This window comes from Bipolaris maydis, assembly GCF_028858645.1.
Source record: "Bipolaris maydis strain C4 unplaced genomic scaffold PSV08scaffold_16, whole genome shotgun sequence".
NCBI classification, from domain to species: Eukaryota; Fungi; Ascomycota; class Dothideomycetes; order Pleosporales; family Pleosporaceae; genus Bipolaris; species Bipolaris maydis.
Window position 1 is genome coordinate 820,174 of NW_027093872.1, and position 17,619 is coordinate 837,792.

The 17,619-nt window shown below is 51.6% G+C and overlaps 8 protein-coding genes across 8 annotated transcripts; 3 read left to right on the plus strand and 5 right to left on the minus strand.

The window, feature by feature from the left end:
• Positions 1–560: 560 nt before the first annotated feature.
• Positions 561–1,078, minus strand: PSV08DRAFT_336675 (40S ribosomal protein eS21). Its single transcript, XM_014223664.1, has 3 exons — positions 1,041–1,078; positions 927–989; positions 561–860 (listed from the first exon to the last, which is right to left on the minus strand). Exons 2-3 carry the CDS (start codon positions 956–958, stop codon positions 629–631), a joined length of 264 nt encoding a protein of 87 aa, XP_014079139.1. The 5' UTR covers positions 959–989; positions 1,041–1,078; the 3' UTR covers positions 561–628.
• A 2,384-nt stretch (positions 1,079–3,462) lies between these two features.
• Positions 3,463–4,455, plus strand: PSV08DRAFT_374690 (zinc finger protein-domain-containing protein; the record flags this gene model as incomplete). Its single annotated transcript, XM_014223665.1, has 1 exon — positions 3,463–4,455. The coding sequence occupies one exon, from the start codon at positions 3,463–3,465 to the stop codon at positions 4,453–4,455; it is 993 nt and encodes a 330-aa protein (XP_014079140.1).
• Positions 4,456–4,984: 529 nt separating this feature from the next.
• Positions 4,985–5,996, minus strand: PSV08DRAFT_412685 (uncharacterized protein). The gene is made up of 4 exons (XM_014223666.2): positions 5,883–5,996; positions 5,752–5,829; positions 5,479–5,694; positions 4,985–5,401 (listed from the first exon to the last, which is right to left on the minus strand). The coding sequence occupies exons 1-4, from the start codon at positions 5,916–5,918 to the stop codon at positions 5,138–5,140; spliced, it is 594 nt and encodes a 197-aa protein (XP_014079141.1). The 5' UTR covers positions 5,919–5,996; the 3' UTR covers positions 4,985–5,137.
• A 99-nt stretch (positions 5,997–6,095) lies between these two features.
• On the minus strand, positions 6,096–6,988 carry PSV08DRAFT_231580 (histone-fold-containing protein). The gene is made up of 3 exons (XM_014223667.1): positions 6,885–6,988; positions 6,567–6,826; positions 6,096–6,503 (listed from the first exon to the last, which is right to left on the minus strand). The coding sequence occupies exons 1-3, from the start codon at positions 6,931–6,933 to the stop codon at positions 6,384–6,386; spliced, it is 429 nt and encodes a 142-aa protein (XP_014079142.1). The 5' UTR covers positions 6,934–6,988; the 3' UTR covers positions 6,096–6,383.
• A 1,614-nt stretch (positions 6,989–8,602) lies between these two features.
• Positions 8,603–11,828, plus strand: PSV08DRAFT_382055 (kinase-like domain-containing protein; the record flags this gene model as incomplete). Its single annotated transcript, XM_014223668.2, has 3 exons — positions 8,603–9,015; positions 9,356–10,171; positions 10,226–11,828. The coding sequence occupies 3 exons, from the start codon at positions 8,603–8,605 to the stop codon at positions 11,655–11,657; spliced, it is 2,661 nt and encodes an 886-aa protein (XP_014079143.1). The 3' UTR covers positions 11,658–11,828.
• Positions 11,530–12,375, plus strand: PSV08DRAFT_336697 (uncharacterized protein). Its single transcript, XM_066092756.1, has 2 exons — positions 11,530–12,142; positions 12,213–12,375. Exons 1-2 carry the CDS (start codon positions 11,999–12,001, stop codon positions 12,333–12,335), a joined length of 267 nt encoding a protein of 88 aa, XP_065948091.1. The 5' UTR covers positions 11,530–11,998; the 3' UTR covers positions 12,336–12,375.
• A 471-nt stretch (positions 12,376–12,846) lies between these two features.
• On the minus strand, positions 12,847–14,226 carry PSV08DRAFT_18867 (HotDog domain-containing protein). The gene is made up of 3 exons (XM_014223669.2): positions 13,966–14,226; positions 13,492–13,861; positions 12,847–13,401 (listed from the first exon to the last, which is right to left on the minus strand). Exons 1-3 carry the CDS (start codon positions 14,095–14,097, stop codon positions 12,962–12,964), a joined length of 942 nt encoding a protein of 313 aa, XP_014079144.1. The 5' UTR covers positions 14,098–14,226; the 3' UTR covers positions 12,847–12,961.
• Positions 14,227–14,722: 496 nt separating this feature from the next.
• PSV08DRAFT_210864 (hydroxymethylglutaryl-coenzyme A synthase C terminal-domain-containing protein) lies at positions 14,723–16,745 on the minus strand. Its single transcript, XM_014223670.1, has 4 exons — positions 16,610–16,745; positions 16,413–16,515; positions 15,260–16,341; positions 14,723–15,201 (listed from the first exon to the last, which is right to left on the minus strand). The coding sequence occupies exons 1-4, from the start codon at positions 16,667–16,669 to the stop codon at positions 15,064–15,066; spliced, it is 1,383 nt and encodes a 460-aa protein (XP_014079145.1). The 5' UTR covers positions 16,670–16,745; the 3' UTR covers positions 14,723–15,063.
• Between the last annotated feature and the right edge of the window lie 874 nt (positions 16,746–17,619).

Genomic DNA, 17,619 nt, shown 5'->3' on the forward strand with positions numbered 1-17,619 from the left:
TCTCAACACTCGCCACAGTCATGCGGAAAATATGCCACACACACACACACATCAGCCCGAACACATCAGCGGCTGCCCATTTCCTCAATCAGGAACCCGCTCGGACATGCAAGAGCCAGACTGCCGATTCGCCCAATACGCGTACAGCCATGTATGCAGCACTACTCTAGAGAAGCACTGAACACTGCACAGAATTCCGGACTTGCATATTTATCCAAAGCAATAATGACCCTTTACAACCCCGCATAATCAACACAAGCAGCTCCCATGGGAAAAGCATATACCTCAACATAATACCATGTCAAGAGATTTCGGACATACATGTAAGGGATACACCGCAAGCTAAAAAAAAAGAGTTGGAATCAGAAAGCCTCGCACGAAGCGGGTGGAGCCTCTCAGAATCTCGAACTTAACAAGTAAATTCCAGTCTGCATTTTTGCAGAGTCGCCTGGAAGACCTGGACGCTGTCTAGTCTTTTTATGCTCTCTAGTAGCTGACTTGCTTCGCGATCCTGTGCGCCGGGAGCCCAAAATACCATCTATCCTCGTTTCGATCATATCGTGACATTTCTCCACCATTTTTCGCCATCTGTTTTCTTCGCCTTCTTCTACTTTTTTTCTTCTTTCCTTTATTTGACAGCGCTCCACACCTTTTCCAGATATCCACTCTGTTGAGCCAGGCGGTTCAACGAATCATCCGCCTCACCCATTGCGCGGACGAAGCCAGCGAGGGCAAACGACTTGTTGTCTCCGGGAATCGCGCGACCTTCGGCTGTAACATTGGCAATGGCAATCTGAACAGAGGCGTGATCCTTGGGGCGGATGATACGGTTGGTGGCGTCGCACTTGCGTGGGATGTAGCTGCGGAACCATCAGTTTACTTATGTCCAGTCTTGGTTACTTTTCACAGGGCCAAGGATTATTTACAGATCTACGAGTTCTCCGCGTTCGTTCTCCATTTTGGCAAAGATTTGCGAGTTTTTTAGTCGGCTTTAGGACAATGTCAGCGACAACGACAAACTTGCGACTGTTAATACTCACGTAAAATGTACAGGAAACGTATAAATGGTCGGAATTTCACTCTCGAAGTATTTTTCGATCACCGCGTGCGAATCGATAAGCGATGTGGTCTGTGCACCGTCTTATCCACATTGTGCTACACATATGGTAGCTGCTGGCAAGATAATGGACGTGTACGCATTACGGTGCTCGATAATTGATAGGAGTTACCGGGCTTGTAAGTTGCAGGAAGTTTGGTTAGCGATTCTCGCGCAACCGTGGTAAGTATTCAATCTCTTGGGCACATCATCTCATGTCAATGTCAACTTCACTTTGAATCACGTCAAGACCTCTGGCGATGCAAATCATCATTCAAATTCCCCCCTTTTTTTCTTCTAAAATACCCTAGAACGTTATATCAACTCTCTGTGTCGAATAAATCAAGATACTTATATATCTTGGAAAGATAGTCGGTAGCAATAAGGGAACATAGTATCTTTAATGTCTTGCTATTTTTTTAGTTAATAACTGCTGATCTAGGATCCCCTATAAATATTTTATTCCATAAATTCAATTTCCTACATTTGGCTTCTTACTTCCGATGCATTGTGAACTGTGCTGTCGCCGTACGCATACAACCCATATCGACCATATTCCTTCCAACTACGCAGCAGTGTGTATGCGTGTCACTTCTTTATATGGTATGTAATGGCGTCGCCCGTCTCATGAGCACATGAGTAAATCAAAAGACTAAACTTACGTTGCTAGTTTTGGAGAGAATGGGTGTTGACGTGTTTGGATCTTGGACACGAAGCCTGTTCATCGACTTGATTGTAATATGTAAGCTGAGTAAAAGTGGAAACCAACCCGTAGTTTCTTCCTGGAAATGTACAAGAATTTTCATCATCATCATCATCATCATAAAATCAGTCAGGGCTTGTCGTATGGCTCCCACGTATTATCATAAAAAAAATTCATACGCTCTAATCGGGTTGGGAAAAAAAAGATAAAGTTCGGTTATTATAAAAGACCAACAATATCTATTATCAATTTCTGTCCAATTATCATCTTCGTACTCTGACTCTTCCTTTGTTCAACCTGTGAAAGGAAAATTCCTACCCCATTTAATCTACACGCTCTCTCATCAACCGCGGAAATGTCATAGCAACAACTCGGTACCAAATCTCCCCTACTACTCATTACCCAAACCACAACTATTCTGTACAATAGAAAATTGCAACCGTATAAGTCCCTGCGAGTCGCCTGATGAACTAATGGTAAGAGGTTTTCCGAGTTCATTTCATCTAGCCAGATCAAATTGATTTTTTTTTCTGGCGCACATAATGTGTAGGTGGTTTTTGGGCTGCGACAGGGGAGGGCAAAGGCGAAGGCGAGGAAAGCGGTATGGGGGAGAAAGTTACGTGTGTAAAGGAGAAACAAGAAAGGGTAGTGATTAGGTAGCTTTTTTTGATGACGGAATCCACACATCATGTTTTGATAGAGGAGATACACCCCGGTTCCATTGATCTTTCTTAGCCAGTCTTTACATGTACAAGGCCACACAGGGACCTTGTCTACTCGGTTCAATATATACGTGTCTTTTCTGGGTATTGGTGAGGGTACTACATGAGAAAGTTTAATTGCAGAGGATTCACACTGGTTGCGTATCGAGGTGAAGGTGTTTGGGTGTCTGAGAGAGAGATGGTCAGTTTAAAGCTCACAGCTCAAGACAGCGAGTTAGACTGTGGTGAGAAGAAGATGCTTGGTGGGTAGGCCATATCCAACGTGAAGCTGAAACGTGAGTCTCGGGATTGTATTTGCTTGAGTACGGTCGAGCTTACGCAAAGCTTTTGCAAGTGATTCTTGAAATCAAAACGCATATTGGCTCGATATATCTTCGACATTCTCCAAAAGTGTATCTTATAGAGATTGTTATGGGGTAGGTTATATACCTACCCTATTTTAGCTTAGTAAGAGAACGGACACTATAAGTAGACACTAGACCTTTGCTACTTCATATAGACCTAAGCAATACAATAACCTTTGGCTCCTAACAGTATCCTGAAAGGCCCAGCCCATAACAGAGATGACCGTCTGAATATACATGCAAACCGCAGTGCCTTGCAGTTCTAGGCCACGACTCCCATCAACTGCCGGCGAACCTGCTTACCATGTCATACTTGTCATAAATCTCACCCAATACCTAATATGCTCCAAATACATACGGTTGACTAGCTTGCGGTTATACGGTGAGTTTTGAGTCATGTCTTTCACCTACAGCTTGCAATAGCAAAGACGTCATTGGTAAATACGCAGAGCAAACGACTAACAGTACCACGGCACAAACAGTTGAGAACCGCAAACGCAAGCCTCTCTATTGTCTACGTAAACACAAAACCCCATCACACAAACAATCCCCCAAATACACTCAAATTTCCAACTTGACAAACGCTGCATTCAAACTATGCAACACACCAACGACCGCTACCGCTGCATCGGCAAAGGCTTCTGCGGCAGTGTCTGGACTCTCGAAAGCACCACCCCCCAAACCGCCATCAAGCGCGAAGATGGCGGACCGGGACGCTCAGTCACAAATGACTACAACATGCACGTTAAAGTAGTCGAGAGCGCGCAGCAACACGCTCCCTCAACCCCGCTCTGCATACCGCAATGCCACCGTCTAATCCAAGCCACAGACCCCTGGTGGCACTCGAACCTAGTCCAGTTCCCTCGAGGCTACTCAGCATGCAGAGCCCTACAATCCGAGCGCATCCCCAAAGTACCCCGGTCCATCAGCAACAAGATCGTCGACCTCTTCTGCGCAGGCAACACTCCGTTGTGCGACTTTATCAAGAATAACCCAGATGACGACGCATGTCTGATTCGACCGTACCTGGGGCGCCGCCGCCGCCGCCGCTGCCACAGGCAAGAAGGCGCGAGCCAATCGCGGTTCCAACGCTTCAGTCTGCGCAACGTGCCGCTGCATCTTGACCAGATGGAGGTGCTGGGGCTGGACGTCCAGGCGTACGCTGGTGCCATGGCAGAAGCGCTTGCGCTGATGTACTGGGGTGCGAGGATCGATGCAAACGATGTTGAGTTTGTGCTGGCTTCTGCACGCGCAGACCATACACCTACCTTTGCGTCGGACTACTTGGGCATTCACTGCATGTGGATTCTCGACTTTGATTGCTGCCGTCCGATTCAGGTGGATGAAACGGGCGTTGAGCAGGCTTGCGCTGCCTTCTACAAAAATGACCCTTTCTACCCCAGGCCGGGGTCGGGAGAGGCGGCTGATGAGGAGCTGTGGGTGCTGTTTAAGCAGAGGTTCCTGGAATCTAGTTGGAGGGTCATGGGTGAAGCGAGTCAGGATAAGTGGTTCCTTGCTGATATGTTGGTGGAGAGGATTGAAGACGAGGGTCGGTCGAGGAGGAAGGATAAGGAGGCAGGAACTTCTTAGGCCACATGTTGGTAGTGATCATTCTCTCAAGTTCCCATTCATGCCTTGTGTATATTGGTAGTCGAGCAGGTGCAGTGCTTATGATTTCTGTATATTTTCTTAGTAGTAGTAGTAGTAGTAGTAGTAGTAGTAGTAGTAGTAGTAGTAGTAGTAGTAGTAGTAGTAGTAGTAGTAGTAGTAGTAGTAGTAGTAGTAGTAGTAGTAGTAGTAGTAGTATTGGTTTTACGTCCTAACGAAAGCCTCCCAGGGGGCATAGGGACGGGCGAAGCCTGGGGCTTACAGTGGTTGCGCACTGTATATTTTCTTAGCACTTGCGCAGTATGCATTTTCTTGGCAAATGAGGAGATGGTTGCACGCAAAATGGACCGATTGCGTTCCGGAAATTCCCTATCCAAGTCGAGGATCGGGCCGAATGTATGGTTACATACAGAATACAACATGCGGAGTAATATACATGTACGTCGTAGGAAATGGTAACATGTGCGAATGACGTGTGTTTGCGGGAGCACACGGATGCAGGGACTGGGAATCAGGGTCCACTTGATGAATAATGTTAATTGCAGTGATGACAGCTTGCTGTATCCGAATCAAATGTAGCGTTGTTCATAAACCGTTCTGTATATGTGACACCCTAACTCCATTTACACCAAAGAAGCCATTTCAGTTGGTTATTGCCCATGGTTCAGTTTCTCAGCGCGCGCAGCCTCTCAGTAAAAGCCTCCTCTTCCTGCTCGGTAGGGCCCACCTTGGTCTTGGCCGGCGTGGCCTCTTGCAGGTCTTGTTGTAGGTCAACGCCTGCCTTGTCTGCTGCCTGGGCCATGAGGCGGTCGACGTCTTCCTGTGGGGTGCCAACAGCCGTGGCAGACGAGGTAATGTCCTGGTAGAGTTCGGTAGCGGAATCTACGTTCTCGAATTGTTTCTCAAAATCAACCATAACTGCAGCAATCTACGGCAGGGTCAGCATGGGCGTTGTTGTTGTTGGGGGGGGGGGGGGTCTCAGGTGCGACTCTAGTGGCTACATACGCGTTCAGGACTCATCGACTTCATGGCGACATCCAGACTTCGGTTGACCTTCATCATGTTGCCCGTGATTTGGCGCATAGTAACTGCTGTTTGTACACGGCCAGCGACGGCATCGACGCGGGAGGCGAGCTGCAGGAGGTTGAGCTTCTCGTTCTGTTTGCGGATGGCGTTTCCGGCGTAGATGCGTGCGATATCGTTGTGGCCCTGCTTCATAGCCTGGCGAGCGCGTCAGTATGTTGCTGGCTAGGAGCAAGGCTTGTTGTGCGCGCACACCTTTTCCAACTTGGTCTTCTCGGCCTGCTCTTCCTTGCCGGCTTTGAGGGCCTGCCGGTTCAGCGACTTGGCTGTGAACTAGTCAAGGTCAGCCGGCTGACTACTAGCAGGGACAGGCGGCCTATGCCCACCTTGAGGTTGAAAAGCGCATTCTCGAGACCCGACATGGTGTGCAGTTGGAGGGTAACAGTTCGCAGGGAAGGTGTGGGTTGGAGTAGGGCTTAGGGAGAAGGGTAGGTGTAGGTGGGCTGCCGCTACTGGCCAGGGCTACGCGGGGTTTTGGCGGCCCACGCGCCCCGACGTCATTGGTCGCGAAAGGGTCGCGCGAATGCTCGTCCTGTTGCAGAGAGTACTAGTCGACGCGCATTCAAGAGGGCAGTGGGCAGATGGATGCATAGGTCAGAATCATGGTAAATTTGTCATGGTGGTTTCTGGGCTGCGGTGCAGCCCGCTCGACACCGAATCGCACCGGAAAACGCCTAGCTTATGCATTTGAAAAATGGTGGCCTGCATACGCTGAAAGCCTACCTTGTCTACCCCAAACGCCATGCCCGCACCCCTCGATATCCGCCCAAACGCCATACAACCGAGTCCGTTATTCGTACAAGTGATGCGTCAGATTAGGCAGCTGATTACTGCGAGGGTGCGTTGAATTTGCTCGTGGCATTCTTGAAAAGCTCCTCCTGGGCAGCAATAAGCTGTTCCTCGGTCATGCCACTCTGCTCAATCTTTGTCTGCTTCTTTTCGCGGTTCTACCCCACGTTAGTTCCGACGATGCAGGTGTATGTGTATGTGTGTATCTGGCGAGCGCGTACCTGTTGCTGCTTCTTGTAGTCTTGTGCGACGTCGAGGATGGCGGGCACGTAGTCGCCAAAGTCGAGCTCCTCGAGAGCAGCCTTGACATGCTCGCAGGCTATGGTCTTCTTGGCGTCCTTTTCGGCGATTTCGTTGGCCTCGGACGAGATGAGGGTGATGAACTCGACGCAGCACTCAATAAGCAGGTCTCGCGAGTCCTTGGCAAATGTCATTCCTGGTTCACTGGCGAGGATGTCTTGGACAATCTTTTGCACCGTCGCTGGGGGGCGCGTTAGTGATGGGCTTGGGCGAGGCGGGCGCATGTCAGGAAGACTCACCCTTTGGCAACGACAGATCGTCGTTGCCGCCAAACTCGCGGTCGGACATGATGGTCGAGTGGGCAGTGTGCTATTGTCTGCTGTGGCGTTGAGCTCGTGGGCGTGCGCGCGCCCGGGTGCCGTGCAGCTCGACTTAAGAAATGCAATACGCCTGCACGGGCCGGCTGTTTGGCCGAGGGCGTGGAGGGCCATGACGCTGATTGGCTGGCGTGCGGGCTGTCACCAGCCAGTGTGCTCGCCACATTATTACTAGTAGTACATGGTTAGTAGTACATACATACATGCTACTACATAGACACACGGGGGAGGAGTCACACATACACACACACACACATAGGGTCAACCATGGGTGGCAGTGAGGGCGCATACGAGTCAGGGCTCACGTGAAGCTGCCGATTGCCGGGCGCAAATGGGCTACACCGGTCCCATGGTCGGCTGTCTATCAGAGACTATCCATGGCACTATCGCTATCGCTATCGGGCGGCACATGAGGGCTTCGGGCTGCGGGCTGCGGGCTGTGGGCTGCGTCTTTTCTTCAAACGACAGGCTGGGCGCTTGACGCAGCGGCTGGCTTGAGCAGAAAATGTGAGGGTATTCGGGCTCCACCAGACACGGGCAGGTGGAGGCGGTGATTGGCAGTGTATCGCTTTGCTCCGAGATCTTAGCCAGGGACTGCAATCTGCTGCCGGCCGTGAAGGCGCAGTGCGGTGGAGAGACGACGTCAGCGCACGGCAGCTTGCACTTGCTTGGCCCACGCACCCCCAACGGGTCAACGACGGGCGTGTCATGTCCATACGCAGACGACATGGCTGGTAGTGTGCAGTACTGGTGCCGATGCTGTGAGTTAGCTGCTGCTGCCTCTGGCACGGCTAGTTGGATGGTTTGGCTCCAGCCGGCGCGCGTCCCTCGGCGACCGACAGGCAGACTGAGTGACCGACAGACAGACAGACAGTGCAAGTGGGTGGTGAGTGACTGATGACAGCACTGGGGCGGTGGGTGGCGGTCAAAGGGCTGACGACAAGCGGCAGGCGTTGCGGCAGTGGTGCAGCAGCAGTGCAGCGAGCGGTGCAGAGGCTCGTGGCCAAGGCTCCGCCACCAGCGCCCCGAGGTGAATGCATAGCAGCAGCAGCAGCAGCAGCAGCAGCGGCGGCGGCGGTGCTCTGGCTAGAGGAGTAGCATGTCAAATCGAGCAAGCCTCCCTAGCTGACCGGTCGGATAACGTGCCCGCGGTGAAGTGAACAATGGGCTCGTGTCAGTAAGGAGCTGGCCGTGTGTGTCTTGTTTCTGCGTTGCACCCATTGCCTTGCTCCCGACTGATTCCTCCGCCGCTCGTCTGCTATCCGCAATCTGCAACCGCCTGCAGTCTGCGGCGCCCTCTGCCGCTGCTATCAATCGCCCATCTGCATCGCTGCTCCCGCACGCTAATCACTTACTTCTCTGACACGGCCGTGTCGATGCTGCAGCCTGTCTCCTGCCAACTGTACCCGAACCCACTCCCCAGGCTCTTCCAAGGCACACTCACAGCACACGCACCCGCGCTCACGTCTCCCCAACCCTACCCGCGCCTTACACACCGCCGCGTGGCTCGAGCCTGCACAAACTCGGACTGCTTGCCCCGTTCAAGACGTCCTAGAGCAGAGTTTTCGCACAGTCGTTGCAACGCGCTTGTTTAGGGCCAAGGCCGCTCGGAGCAGCGAGCCAGGTTCCAATTGATTATTATGACTTCACGCCCGCTTGCGGACCCGGCGCCCACTTCGCTCTCAGCGTCCCCGGCCAGCGATACCTTCAGCAGCAGCCCCTCTCGCGCCAGCCTCCGCGACAACTCCTCCCACCACTCCTCCTCCTCCGCCACAACCACCCCTTCTACCGCCGCCTCCAGGATCCGCCCAAAGAGCCCAGCTGTAGATGCCCTTTCGCACCGTCCCGGACTAGTCTCGCGCACCTCCGACTCTTCCACAAAGACCATCCAGCCCCGCCATCACATCCGCAACAAGTCGAGCAGTCTTGTCCCGACCCTCTCCACCCTCAACGTCGGCACTGCACCCTCGACCCGCCAACCACCCACCATGGCCTCCCACGCCGGCACCACGTCCTCTGGCGCTGCCGACCTGCTTAGGCAGGCAATGACACGGTAAGCACGCCCTTGTTTGCCCTTTTCCCCCCATCTCGCCCGCGTCGCCCTCGCCGTGCTGGTGGTGGGTGTTGCAGCCTTTGGGCCGCCACCCCAGAGCTGTCCCCGTCGCTTAGCAAAAGCCTAGCATCTGAGCTGGTCATATGCAGCTGAGCAACGTCCCCGTCCAACGTTGCACACTATTTCTTCGCCATCGGCCCAGCGACTCGTGGCCATGTCCGCACCTCTCACACCACCACCACAACCACGTTGCTCCCGCCCGCCCCCTCCCGACACGCACTCACCGCCCTTTAACTTGATGCGACACCATGTCGTCTTCTCCATTGCTGACTCACCACAGAGCAACAAACGAAAATAATGACGACGGACACGACCAGATCGGCTCCACCAGCTCCACGCCACCCGGTGCCACGACACCCAAGCCCGATCCTACGGACAAACGACTGCCGGGTATTCTGCATAGTTACTTTGGTCAGGTTCGTGACTCTCTTATGCCCTCGCGGAAGTCGTTGTCAGCGGCAAGCCCCTCCCCCACACCCGTCACTTCTTCTGCACAGAACCATCTCGAGCCTGCACCGTCGGAACCCCAAGAAAAAGAGCAAAAAGAGTCATCTGCCCAACCCAAAATGCTGCCTAGCCCCACCCCTAGTGCCTCTTCCCGAACTCCCTCAGCCTCACAGTTGGCTGGTGAAACGGAGAAGCTAACGCAAGGCGACTTTGCGCCGTTGCAACAGGCTACCCCTCCTCAGACTCCCCGTACGCGCTCGCAAGAAACCAAGCCACAGCCTTCGAACCTGTCTCGCACCTCCAATGCGTCAGACCAGTCCAAGGAAAGCAAGACGGCTCCCGTTGTCGCCCCAAAAGGCAAGCTCGCAGTCACAATCTCTGAAGGAAGGGGCCTTGTTCCCAGTGTAGACCCCTATGTCGTCTGCCAATTCCAATGGGCCGAGTACATCTCAGATGGCCCCAGGCACGATGACTCGAAAAAGGGCCGCCCACCCATGCAGATGAAGCGAACAGAGAGCCAAATGAACCACCCAATGGCTATCCCAATGAAGAGCCGACAGAGCAGCAACAGTGGCCATAGCTCAGACCCTAGGGACAATGGCTCTCTCGAGGAGGTCACCGCCCCCAAGTGGGAACACGAAGCAATTTTGTAAGTGGCGTCGTTTTTTCACTTGTAAACATTCCGAGCCTAACAGCTTCCAAGTGATGTTGTTGGAGATCACGCAGAAGTCGACGTCTCCGTCTACGATCGCGCCAACGGCGAGGCTTTCCTCGGCCATGTTCGCTTCTGTCCAAATCTTGTTGAATACAACGAGCCCTACGATGGCTGGTTCCCATTGGAGCCTCGAGAAGGCGAAGGTGGCGTTGTCACTGGAGAAATCCATTTGAAACTCAATTTCCAGAAGGTCGAAAAGAAGCACTATGGCCCAGAAGACTTTGAAATTCTCAAGCTCATTGGAAAGGGCACGTTTGGCCAAGTCTTCCAAGTCCGCAAGCGAGACACTCGCCGAATTTACGCAATGAAGGTCCTCTCAAAGAAGGTTATTGTACAGAAGAAGGAAGTAGCACACACACTTGGAGAACGCAACATCCTCGTCCGGACAGCTATGGCAGATTCGGCCTTCATTGTCGGTCTCAAATTCTCTTTCCAGACCCCTTCAGATCTGTACTTTGTAACCGACTACATGTCTGGAGGGGAGCTCTTCTGGCATCTCCAGAGAGAAGGTCGTTTCCAGGAAGCACGTGCCAAGTTCTACATTGCAGAGCTCATCCTCGCACTGCAACATCTGCACGAACACAACATTGTGTACCGCGACCTCAAGCCTGAGAACATCCTTTTGGATGCAAACGGCCATATTGCACTCTGCGATTTTGGTCTGTCCAAGGCCAACCTTACCGAGAACGCCACGACCAATACGTTCTGTGGTACTACCGAATACCTTGCTCCTGAGGTCCTCTTGGACGAGCACGGCTACACCAAGATGGTTGACTTCTGGTCTCTCGGTGTGCTTGTTTTCGAAATGTGCTGTGGCTGGAGTCCATTCTACGCAGAAGACACACAGCAAATGTACAAGAACATTGCTTTCGGAAAAGTCAGGTTCCCTCGCGACGCCCTCAGCACCGAAGGTAGGAATTTCGTCAAGGGACTTCTCAACAGGAACCCCAAGCACAGACTTGGCGCCACACGCGATGCGGAAGAGTTGAAGGATCACCCCTTCTTTGCCGATATCGACTGGGACGCTCTGTCCAAGAAAAATGTTGTGCCTCCGTTCAAGCCCAAACTCAAGGGTGAGCTTGATGTCTCCAACTTTGATCCCGAGTTCACCAACGCTCTCAACGGTGCTGGTTCCTTGAATGCACGCGCTGCCGCTCTGGCTTCAGGTGTCAACTCGGCATCCACGCCACTCTCGCCGACAATGCAAGCCAACTTTGCCGGTTTCACTTTCACAGACCAGAGCACAATGGAGCAACAATTTGGCCATGATAGACACAGGAGTGAAGGCATGGAACGCATGGACGAAGATGATACGGATGATGTCAACTGGGACAGGCCAGCAGGGCGTGGCGACAGGATGTCTGGCGTTGTTGCCAGCAGCGAGCACGATGTCTTCAACCACGGCCAGTTCGACGTCTGATGAGCGCTTCATCAGATAATGGTCTCGTCCTTTTTTTTTCTTCTACCGTTATGATTCTTCTACAGCACTTCCTTCCTACGACCCGACAAAAGTTGCTGTCTTGTTCTTTCTTATTAGTTCAAGGCAGTCATATTGCTACGAGCCTCTTCTTGGATACCCAGAGCTTTCCCTACGACAAAGACTTGAACTGCATTCAAGTCTTTGATTAATATGCTCCATCAATTGCTGCTGCTGCTGCCAACGCAACCAGTGGCTACAGAGGTACAATCTGCGTAACCTCAATATAGTGAGGGACCACCGTGTCCGCTCCATGATCCACGACGATTCCAGGATTTTCCAGAATGAATTTTATAGGTAGTGAAAACCTACGCACTACGACACGTACACCTTCTTTCGTTTTTGCCGGGGCATGGGATTTGCATTGCGCGGTTGCATTGCTTTCGCTTTTTCCGTGTGTATGGGAGTTTTGTTTGCTAAATGGTGTGGTGTCGAGTCCAAGGCTTTATGCGACTATCTTTTTTTTTCCTGCTATTGCCGTGCATTAAACTTGTCGAGTTTTTTCTTCTCGCTTTCGTACAAGTCGTTTATATATTTTTAAAGTCACAAGTCAATTCATATGCATCGTCATGGAACAGACAAAGGCGGGCATGGAAATGGTGCTTATACATACATCTGTAACTAAAATGCAAGAACAATGAAAATTAGAGGACATCTCTTAGTCTTTGTTTGTTTTTCTTGGTGGTATAATACTTTGAATGTGATTTGCTTGCTCTTGCAAAGCCTAGCAGTTGATGCAATTTTCGCTTGGTATTGCGTTTTCCGTGCTTTACCTAGCCTCTCGGGTAACCGGTATTGTTGAGCCAGATTTTTACGCTAGTCTCAATACGGGTGGACACGTGAAGTACGTACTTTCTTCTTCATCTTATCAGATGGATCAAACTGTGTAAGAGAGAGAGAGAGTAGTTAGAGAAAACATAAGGGTGTAAGTACCAGCGCGGAGGATCTAGCCTAACTCGTCAATATGTACATGTGTACTCGAAACCATTTTTTAGACGAGTTGCAATCATACTTTTTGCGTTTAATGACTTGGGATTGCTCGCTGCAAATATTTTTTTTTCACTCTTCAACATGATGCAGAAACATGATTGAGTATTGTAATATGCAAAAAAAGAATAAGTTGTAGAAGAATGCGAGACTGCACAAATATGCATCGCTTCCATTGTTACATTTATCAGTCAACTTTATTTAACCCAAGACTTTGTTTCGTCCCTTCCCCCTCCCCCCGACACTTTTATAATACCCGCTTACAACTTTGCCTTATTCTCACCCTCAACTTTAACCAGCGCGCGCCCATTCGTCAGCACTGTCTTGCCCCCCTCGACCTTGACAATAAATCTTATCTCCTCGAATCCTTGTGCGTCCTTATCCCCCGTCCGCCACATATCCACAATCAGCTTGTCGGCCGGCTTGACTGGGGCTGCAAAGCGCGCCTGGAACTCCTTTAGGTTCTCGGGCTTGCTGGCGCCAAAGATTCTGAGGATGGCATGGGCCGCCATGTTCCAGGAGAAGAGGCCGTGGATGATGGGGCCGCCGAAGCCCATTTTTTTGCCAGGCTCCGGGTCTGCGTGCAGGGGGTTGTAGTCGCCGTTTAGGCGGTAGAGGTGCGCTGTTTCCATGGTGGTTTGGTGCGTGTGCGTGTGGTCGGGGTTGCGGGAGGGAGGGGGGAAGTTGGGGGCCTTGGGGCCTGTATGAAGATTCATTTGTTAGTGCTTGCATTTCCCATGATGATGATAGTGATGGTAGTCAGTTGGGAGGGGGGTCTAGGTTTACGTACCCTTGGGACCACCCCATCCTCCTTGTCCGACGTAAAATCCGCTTCCAACAGCTCTGGTGTACGTCTCTCCCGTCTCGGCATCAACAAGGCGTTGCTCGGTTTCTACAACAGTACCTGGCTTGCCCTTGTCGTACACGCCTAGCACTTTGCTTCGCACCTCGAACTTGCGGCCTGCGCTGCTGACAGGGAGCGGCTTGAAGAATTGCATCTTGCGCTCGCCGTCAAGCACGTGCTTGGTGTCGAACTTGGGCACGCCCTCAATCGGCTCAGAGTTACTGCGCGCATAGAAATCAATGACTTCCTGATCAGTGTGCTTGAATGGGAGAATGATGGGATACGTCGGGAAAGCGGCAAAGGAAGGATGAAGTTCCTAGCATGGTTTGTTAGAGCTTGTTCTTTTCGTAATCCAACACATGTATATTCTGAATAACTCGGTAGCATTGACTAGAGAAATCTCCAGCTAAATTGACTTACATAGAGGAAATGCAGCTCATCTGGGTATGTGGCTCCGATGCTGTTTGCGAAGAGCAAAAGATCGCGCTTGAGCCATGATACTTCAACTGGAGAAAACTCGAAGCCGACACCGGGTCCCAATTCTTTACCCATGGTGAAAAGTATGTAGTATGAATGTTAGTAGTGTCTTAGTGTGATAGAATTTCTCCAGACGTAATGCGTAATGCCAAAATGTCAGTGGTTTCTTTAGATTGCAAGTATTTAAAGCTCAGATGGTGTCGGAAGCCCGGGGTGGCAGGCGGGGCGGTAATCGCGACGCGGAGCTTTGGGGTTTGGGCCGAGGTACGATTCATCCATCAATACTTAACGCAAGCTATGCCCCAAAAAGAAGTAATAGTGGCATGACACAACAGCTTCCAAGAGGGGCACCTGGTAGACAAAACTCCCGGGACTTTACCCTACCAAAATCGATAACGCGCCGGAAAGTTAGCAGCTTTCAAATCTTTACAATCTAAATACAACATCACAATAACAGTAACTTTATGTTTGCATCATCTTTGCTATATTCTAAAGTCGTATTTGCAACCATACAAGACTGAAAAAAAGCACAGGCAAACGGTGCGGCTAACTACATGAAGTACAAGTCATTTTGTAACCCCGGGAACTTTGTCCACCAAGGAACAGAGGCCCAGTTTTGTCAAGCTGGTGCCCATGTCGGTATACTTATTAGTCGTTCTTTTGCGCTTTTTTCCTAATCACAAATGTAAACTTGAGCAATCTTGGAAAACTTCGTAGTATTTATTATATCTATAGCCTAGTTGCTTCACTAAGGAACCTAAATGAAAACAGCATATTGTATGGACACTCATAAGGAGAACCGTGCAATATGCATGCCAATTCCCTTTCCATCATCTCGTCCCTCGTAATGTTTCTGAAACAGCACCATAACTCAGCAAAGCTACTAGGTGGGGTCTCAATTCCATGCGCCGAGAACAAAATGACAGAACCTTTGGAGTCTAAACCGAATCATAAAAATGACTTCTGCAAATGCTCAAAAATGCAAGCGGAGGCAGAAAACAAGTCGTGGTGGAGGGGTATATCGTACGGCAAACATGCAGTTTACTCCTTGATAGCATAGGAACGGCGGAACATGCTGTCAACACCGGTGAGGTAGTAAACACCAGATGAAATGGTCTCGGGGTTTCCCTTGGGAGTGTAGTCCTTTTGCAGATGAGCCTGCTCACGGAGATTGCACATCTACAGAGATAATTAGCCCTGCAATTCAGAAACAATCTCATGGTACGTTAAAACTTACCTCATCGTAAACCTCGGGGGCTACTACGCGCCTGTTGGCAAGGCGGTTGTGAATGTCAAGCTGCTTAGTGAGGTTCTCAGTGCTGCCCCTGACGGTGAAAGAGAACAAGGACGAGGCCAGACCACTTCCGTAGCTGAACAGGCCAATGCGCTTGCCCTGCAGATCTTGGCTGTTGACGTTGGCGAGCACGCTGCACAAGCTACCGTAGACACTGCCACAGTACATGTTACCGCACTCGGTTGGAACCTGGATGCTAGGCTGGACGCGGGCAGCGAAGCGCTTCTTGGCGAGACCCATGAATGTCTTCTCAACAGTCTTGTCGCTGATAGAAGTGGCATAGTCGAGGTCGCGGAGCTCGGCGGGAACCTCGGAAAAGATGGGGTTGGTGGGGTTGACAAGGTAGTCGTTGTAGAGCATACGCGCGTACGACTTGGCGACAAGCTTGCAGGTTGGCGCATGGAAAGCCATGTAGTCGAACCTGTCCAGAGGAGTCTCAAGCTCGTGGCTGCTTCCGTTGACGCCATTGCCGTTTAGGCGTGCCTTGAGAGTCTTCTCGCGCTCGTTGTAAGCCTTGTAGCAGGCGTCTACCGCCTCAGTGTAGCAGCGAAGGGAGAAATGACCATCGACGATGGGGTACTCGCTCTTAAGGTCAGGCTTGTAGAAGTCGTATGTGTGCCTAACGTAAGAACCGCGCTGGCCGGCATCCATGACGAGGGGCGCGTTGGGACCAACGAGCATGGCCACGCATCCAGCTCCACCAGTGGGGCGGGCAGCACCCTTCTTGTAAAGCGCGATATCTCCTGCGACGACGATAGCGTCACGGCCGTCCCAGGCCGACGACTCGATCCAGTTGACTGAGTTGAAAAGGGCGTTTGTTCCTCCGTAGCATGCGTTTACAGTGTCGATACCCTCAACGTTGTAGTTGCCAGATTCTTCGAACAGCTGCATGAGGACGGACTTGACAGACTTGGACTTGTCAAGCAGCGTCTCCGTGCCGACCTCGAGGCGGCCAATGTTCTTGGGGTCGATGTTGTATTTCTTGAAGAGGGAGGTGACGGTGGTCAGGGCGAGAGAGTAGATGTCTGTGGAGGTGGGGAATCAGTCTTGTGTTCAGGAACGAGTAATGCCAAACGGCAGGAATGGTACAACTCACCCTCGCGGTCGTCGCAAAAGGACATCTTGGTCTGGCCGAGACCAATGGTGTACTTTCCTGCGGAGACGCCATCGAACTTCTCGAGCTCAGTCTGGTCAACGCACTGCAGGGAGACTAGTTAGCGGGTGTTGCGGCAATATGGACGCGTGAGGGGGCGAGGACGCCTGTCGCATGCGCAAGGAGTGGAAATAGTGTACCTGGCTGGGGAAGTAGAGTTCAATGGCCTTGATGCCGATGTTGGAGGGACGAGCAGCCATGGTTGCAGTGTTTTGACGTGGTGGGGATTGAGTAGGAAGAGATTGTGTGGGCAGAAAAGAGGGGAGTTCACACCGCTGGTTTAAGTAGTTGAAGGAGGAGGATGCTACGCGTAAAGTGGAAAAGGGCCCCAACAGTAATAGCGGCGATCCGAATGTGGCAATGCTAGTAAGAGATCAAGAGCATGGCTCGATAGGGGGCGAGTAATGAATTTGTGCGGCCTGTGGCTGTTAACGCCGTCGACGGCCCACGCGCTGTCATTGTTGTCGGCGGATTTTCACAACAAAGTTTCAAGGGTCTTCTTGCAGGGAGCATCGACGTCGCTGCCATGTTGCGGGGTTTCTCCAAAAAAGAAACCATGCGGCTCCTTTGCCAGCTCCCTCGTCACTGACGCTGCGAGCACGACGGTTGATTTTTTCTTTTTCTTGACACCCTTCTCGGCCAGAGTTGCTGTCGTGCCACCAACACTCAGGGCAAGGCGATTCAAGGGAGCAAAACTACCCGACAGTTTATCAGATATGGGCTTGGCATTCAGGGATTTGCCGCCAGCTACGGCTATGTAATGTGTAACTTGTCAAACACGCAGCCACACCTGTAAGTAGGCCCAGGCCTGCAAGTAGCCAGAGATAACGGGTACCTGTCCAAGACCGCCTACTTCGGGAACCGAGCAGCCCTCTAATCGTACGAAGCTTGTCTGCAGTAGTAGTTGGTTAGCACGTAGCCTCACAGCCCGCATAACGCGGCTGCTCGTAAGCGAGGCGTCCAGCTGCATCCAGCTGCATCCAGCTGCCGTCTAACAGCCAGCATGTGCCATCGTGTGCCAGCATTTCCCGGATGGCTGACGTACATGTCGTCGGGGTTGGAAGTAGTCCTGCGACGGGTTTCTTCCCGAAACAGATTAAGGAAATAGGAATTCGGCCAGGAAGGGCATGGTTATCGGATGGTCAAAGCA

Bases quoted from the DNA above. Each gene is read 5' to 3' on its own strand.
- PSV08DRAFT_336675 (XM_014223664.1), bottom strand. From the start codon at position 958: ATGGAGAACGAACGCGGAGAACTCGTAGATCT. The intron at 861-926 runs GTAAATAATCCT...ATGGTTCCGCAG, and splicing joins CGCGGAGAACTCGTAGATCT to CTACATCCCACGCAAGTGCG.
- PSV08DRAFT_412685 (XM_014223666.2), bottom strand. From the start codon at position 5,918: ATGTCGGGTCTCGAGAATGCGCTTTTCAACCTCAAG. The intron at 5,830-5,882 runs GTGGGCATAGGC...GACCTTGACTAG, and splicing joins ATGCGCTTTTCAACCTCAAG to TTCACAGCCAAGTCGCTGAA. The intron at 5,695-5,751 runs GTGTGCGCGCAC...CGCGCTCGCCAG, and splicing joins AGAAGACCAAGTTGGAAAAG to GCTATGAAGCAGGGCCACAA.
- PSV08DRAFT_231580 (XM_014223667.1), bottom strand. From the start codon at position 6,933: ATGTCCGACCGCGAGTTTGGCGGCAACGACGATCTGTCGTTGCCAAAG. The intron at 6,827-6,884 runs GTGAGTCTTCCT...CGCGCCCCCCAG, and splicing joins CGATCTGTCGTTGCCAAAGG to CGACGGTGCAAAAGATTGTC. The intron at 6,504-6,566 runs GTACGCGCTCGC...AACGTGGGGTAG, and splicing joins ACTACAAGAAGCAGCAACAG to AACCGCGAAAAGAAGCAGAC.
- PSV08DRAFT_336697 (XM_066092756.1), top strand. From the start codon at position 11,999: ATGAATTTTATAGGTAGTGAAAACCTACGCACTACGACACGTACACCT. The intron at 12,143-12,212 runs GTGTCGAGTCCA...AAACTTGTCGAG, and splicing joins TTTGTTTGCTAAATGGTGTG to TTTTTTCTTCTCGCTTTCGT.
- PSV08DRAFT_18867 (XM_014223669.2), bottom strand. From the start codon at position 14,097: ATGGGTAAAGAATTGGGACCCGGTGTCGGCTTCGAGTTTTCTCCAGTT. The intron at 13,862-13,965 runs GTAAGTCAATTT...AAACCATGCTAG, and splicing joins ATGAGCTGCATTTCCTCTAT to GAACTTCATCCTTCCTTTGC. The intron at 13,402-13,491 runs GTACGTAAACCT...ATCTTCATACAG, and splicing joins AGGATGGGGTGGTCCCAAGG to GCCCCAAGGCCCCCAACTTC.
- PSV08DRAFT_210864 (XM_014223670.1), bottom strand. From the start codon at position 16,669: ATGGCTGCTCGTCCCTCCAACATCGGCATCAAGGCCATTGAACTCTAC. The intron at 16,516-16,609 runs GTACACTATTTC...GTCTCCCTGCAG, and splicing joins AACTCTACTTCCCCAGCCAG to TGCGTTGACCAGACTGAGCT. The intron at 16,342-16,412 runs GTGAGTTGTACC...CCACCTCCACAG, and splicing joins CTTTTGCGACGACCGCGAGG to ACATCTACTCTCTCGCCCTG.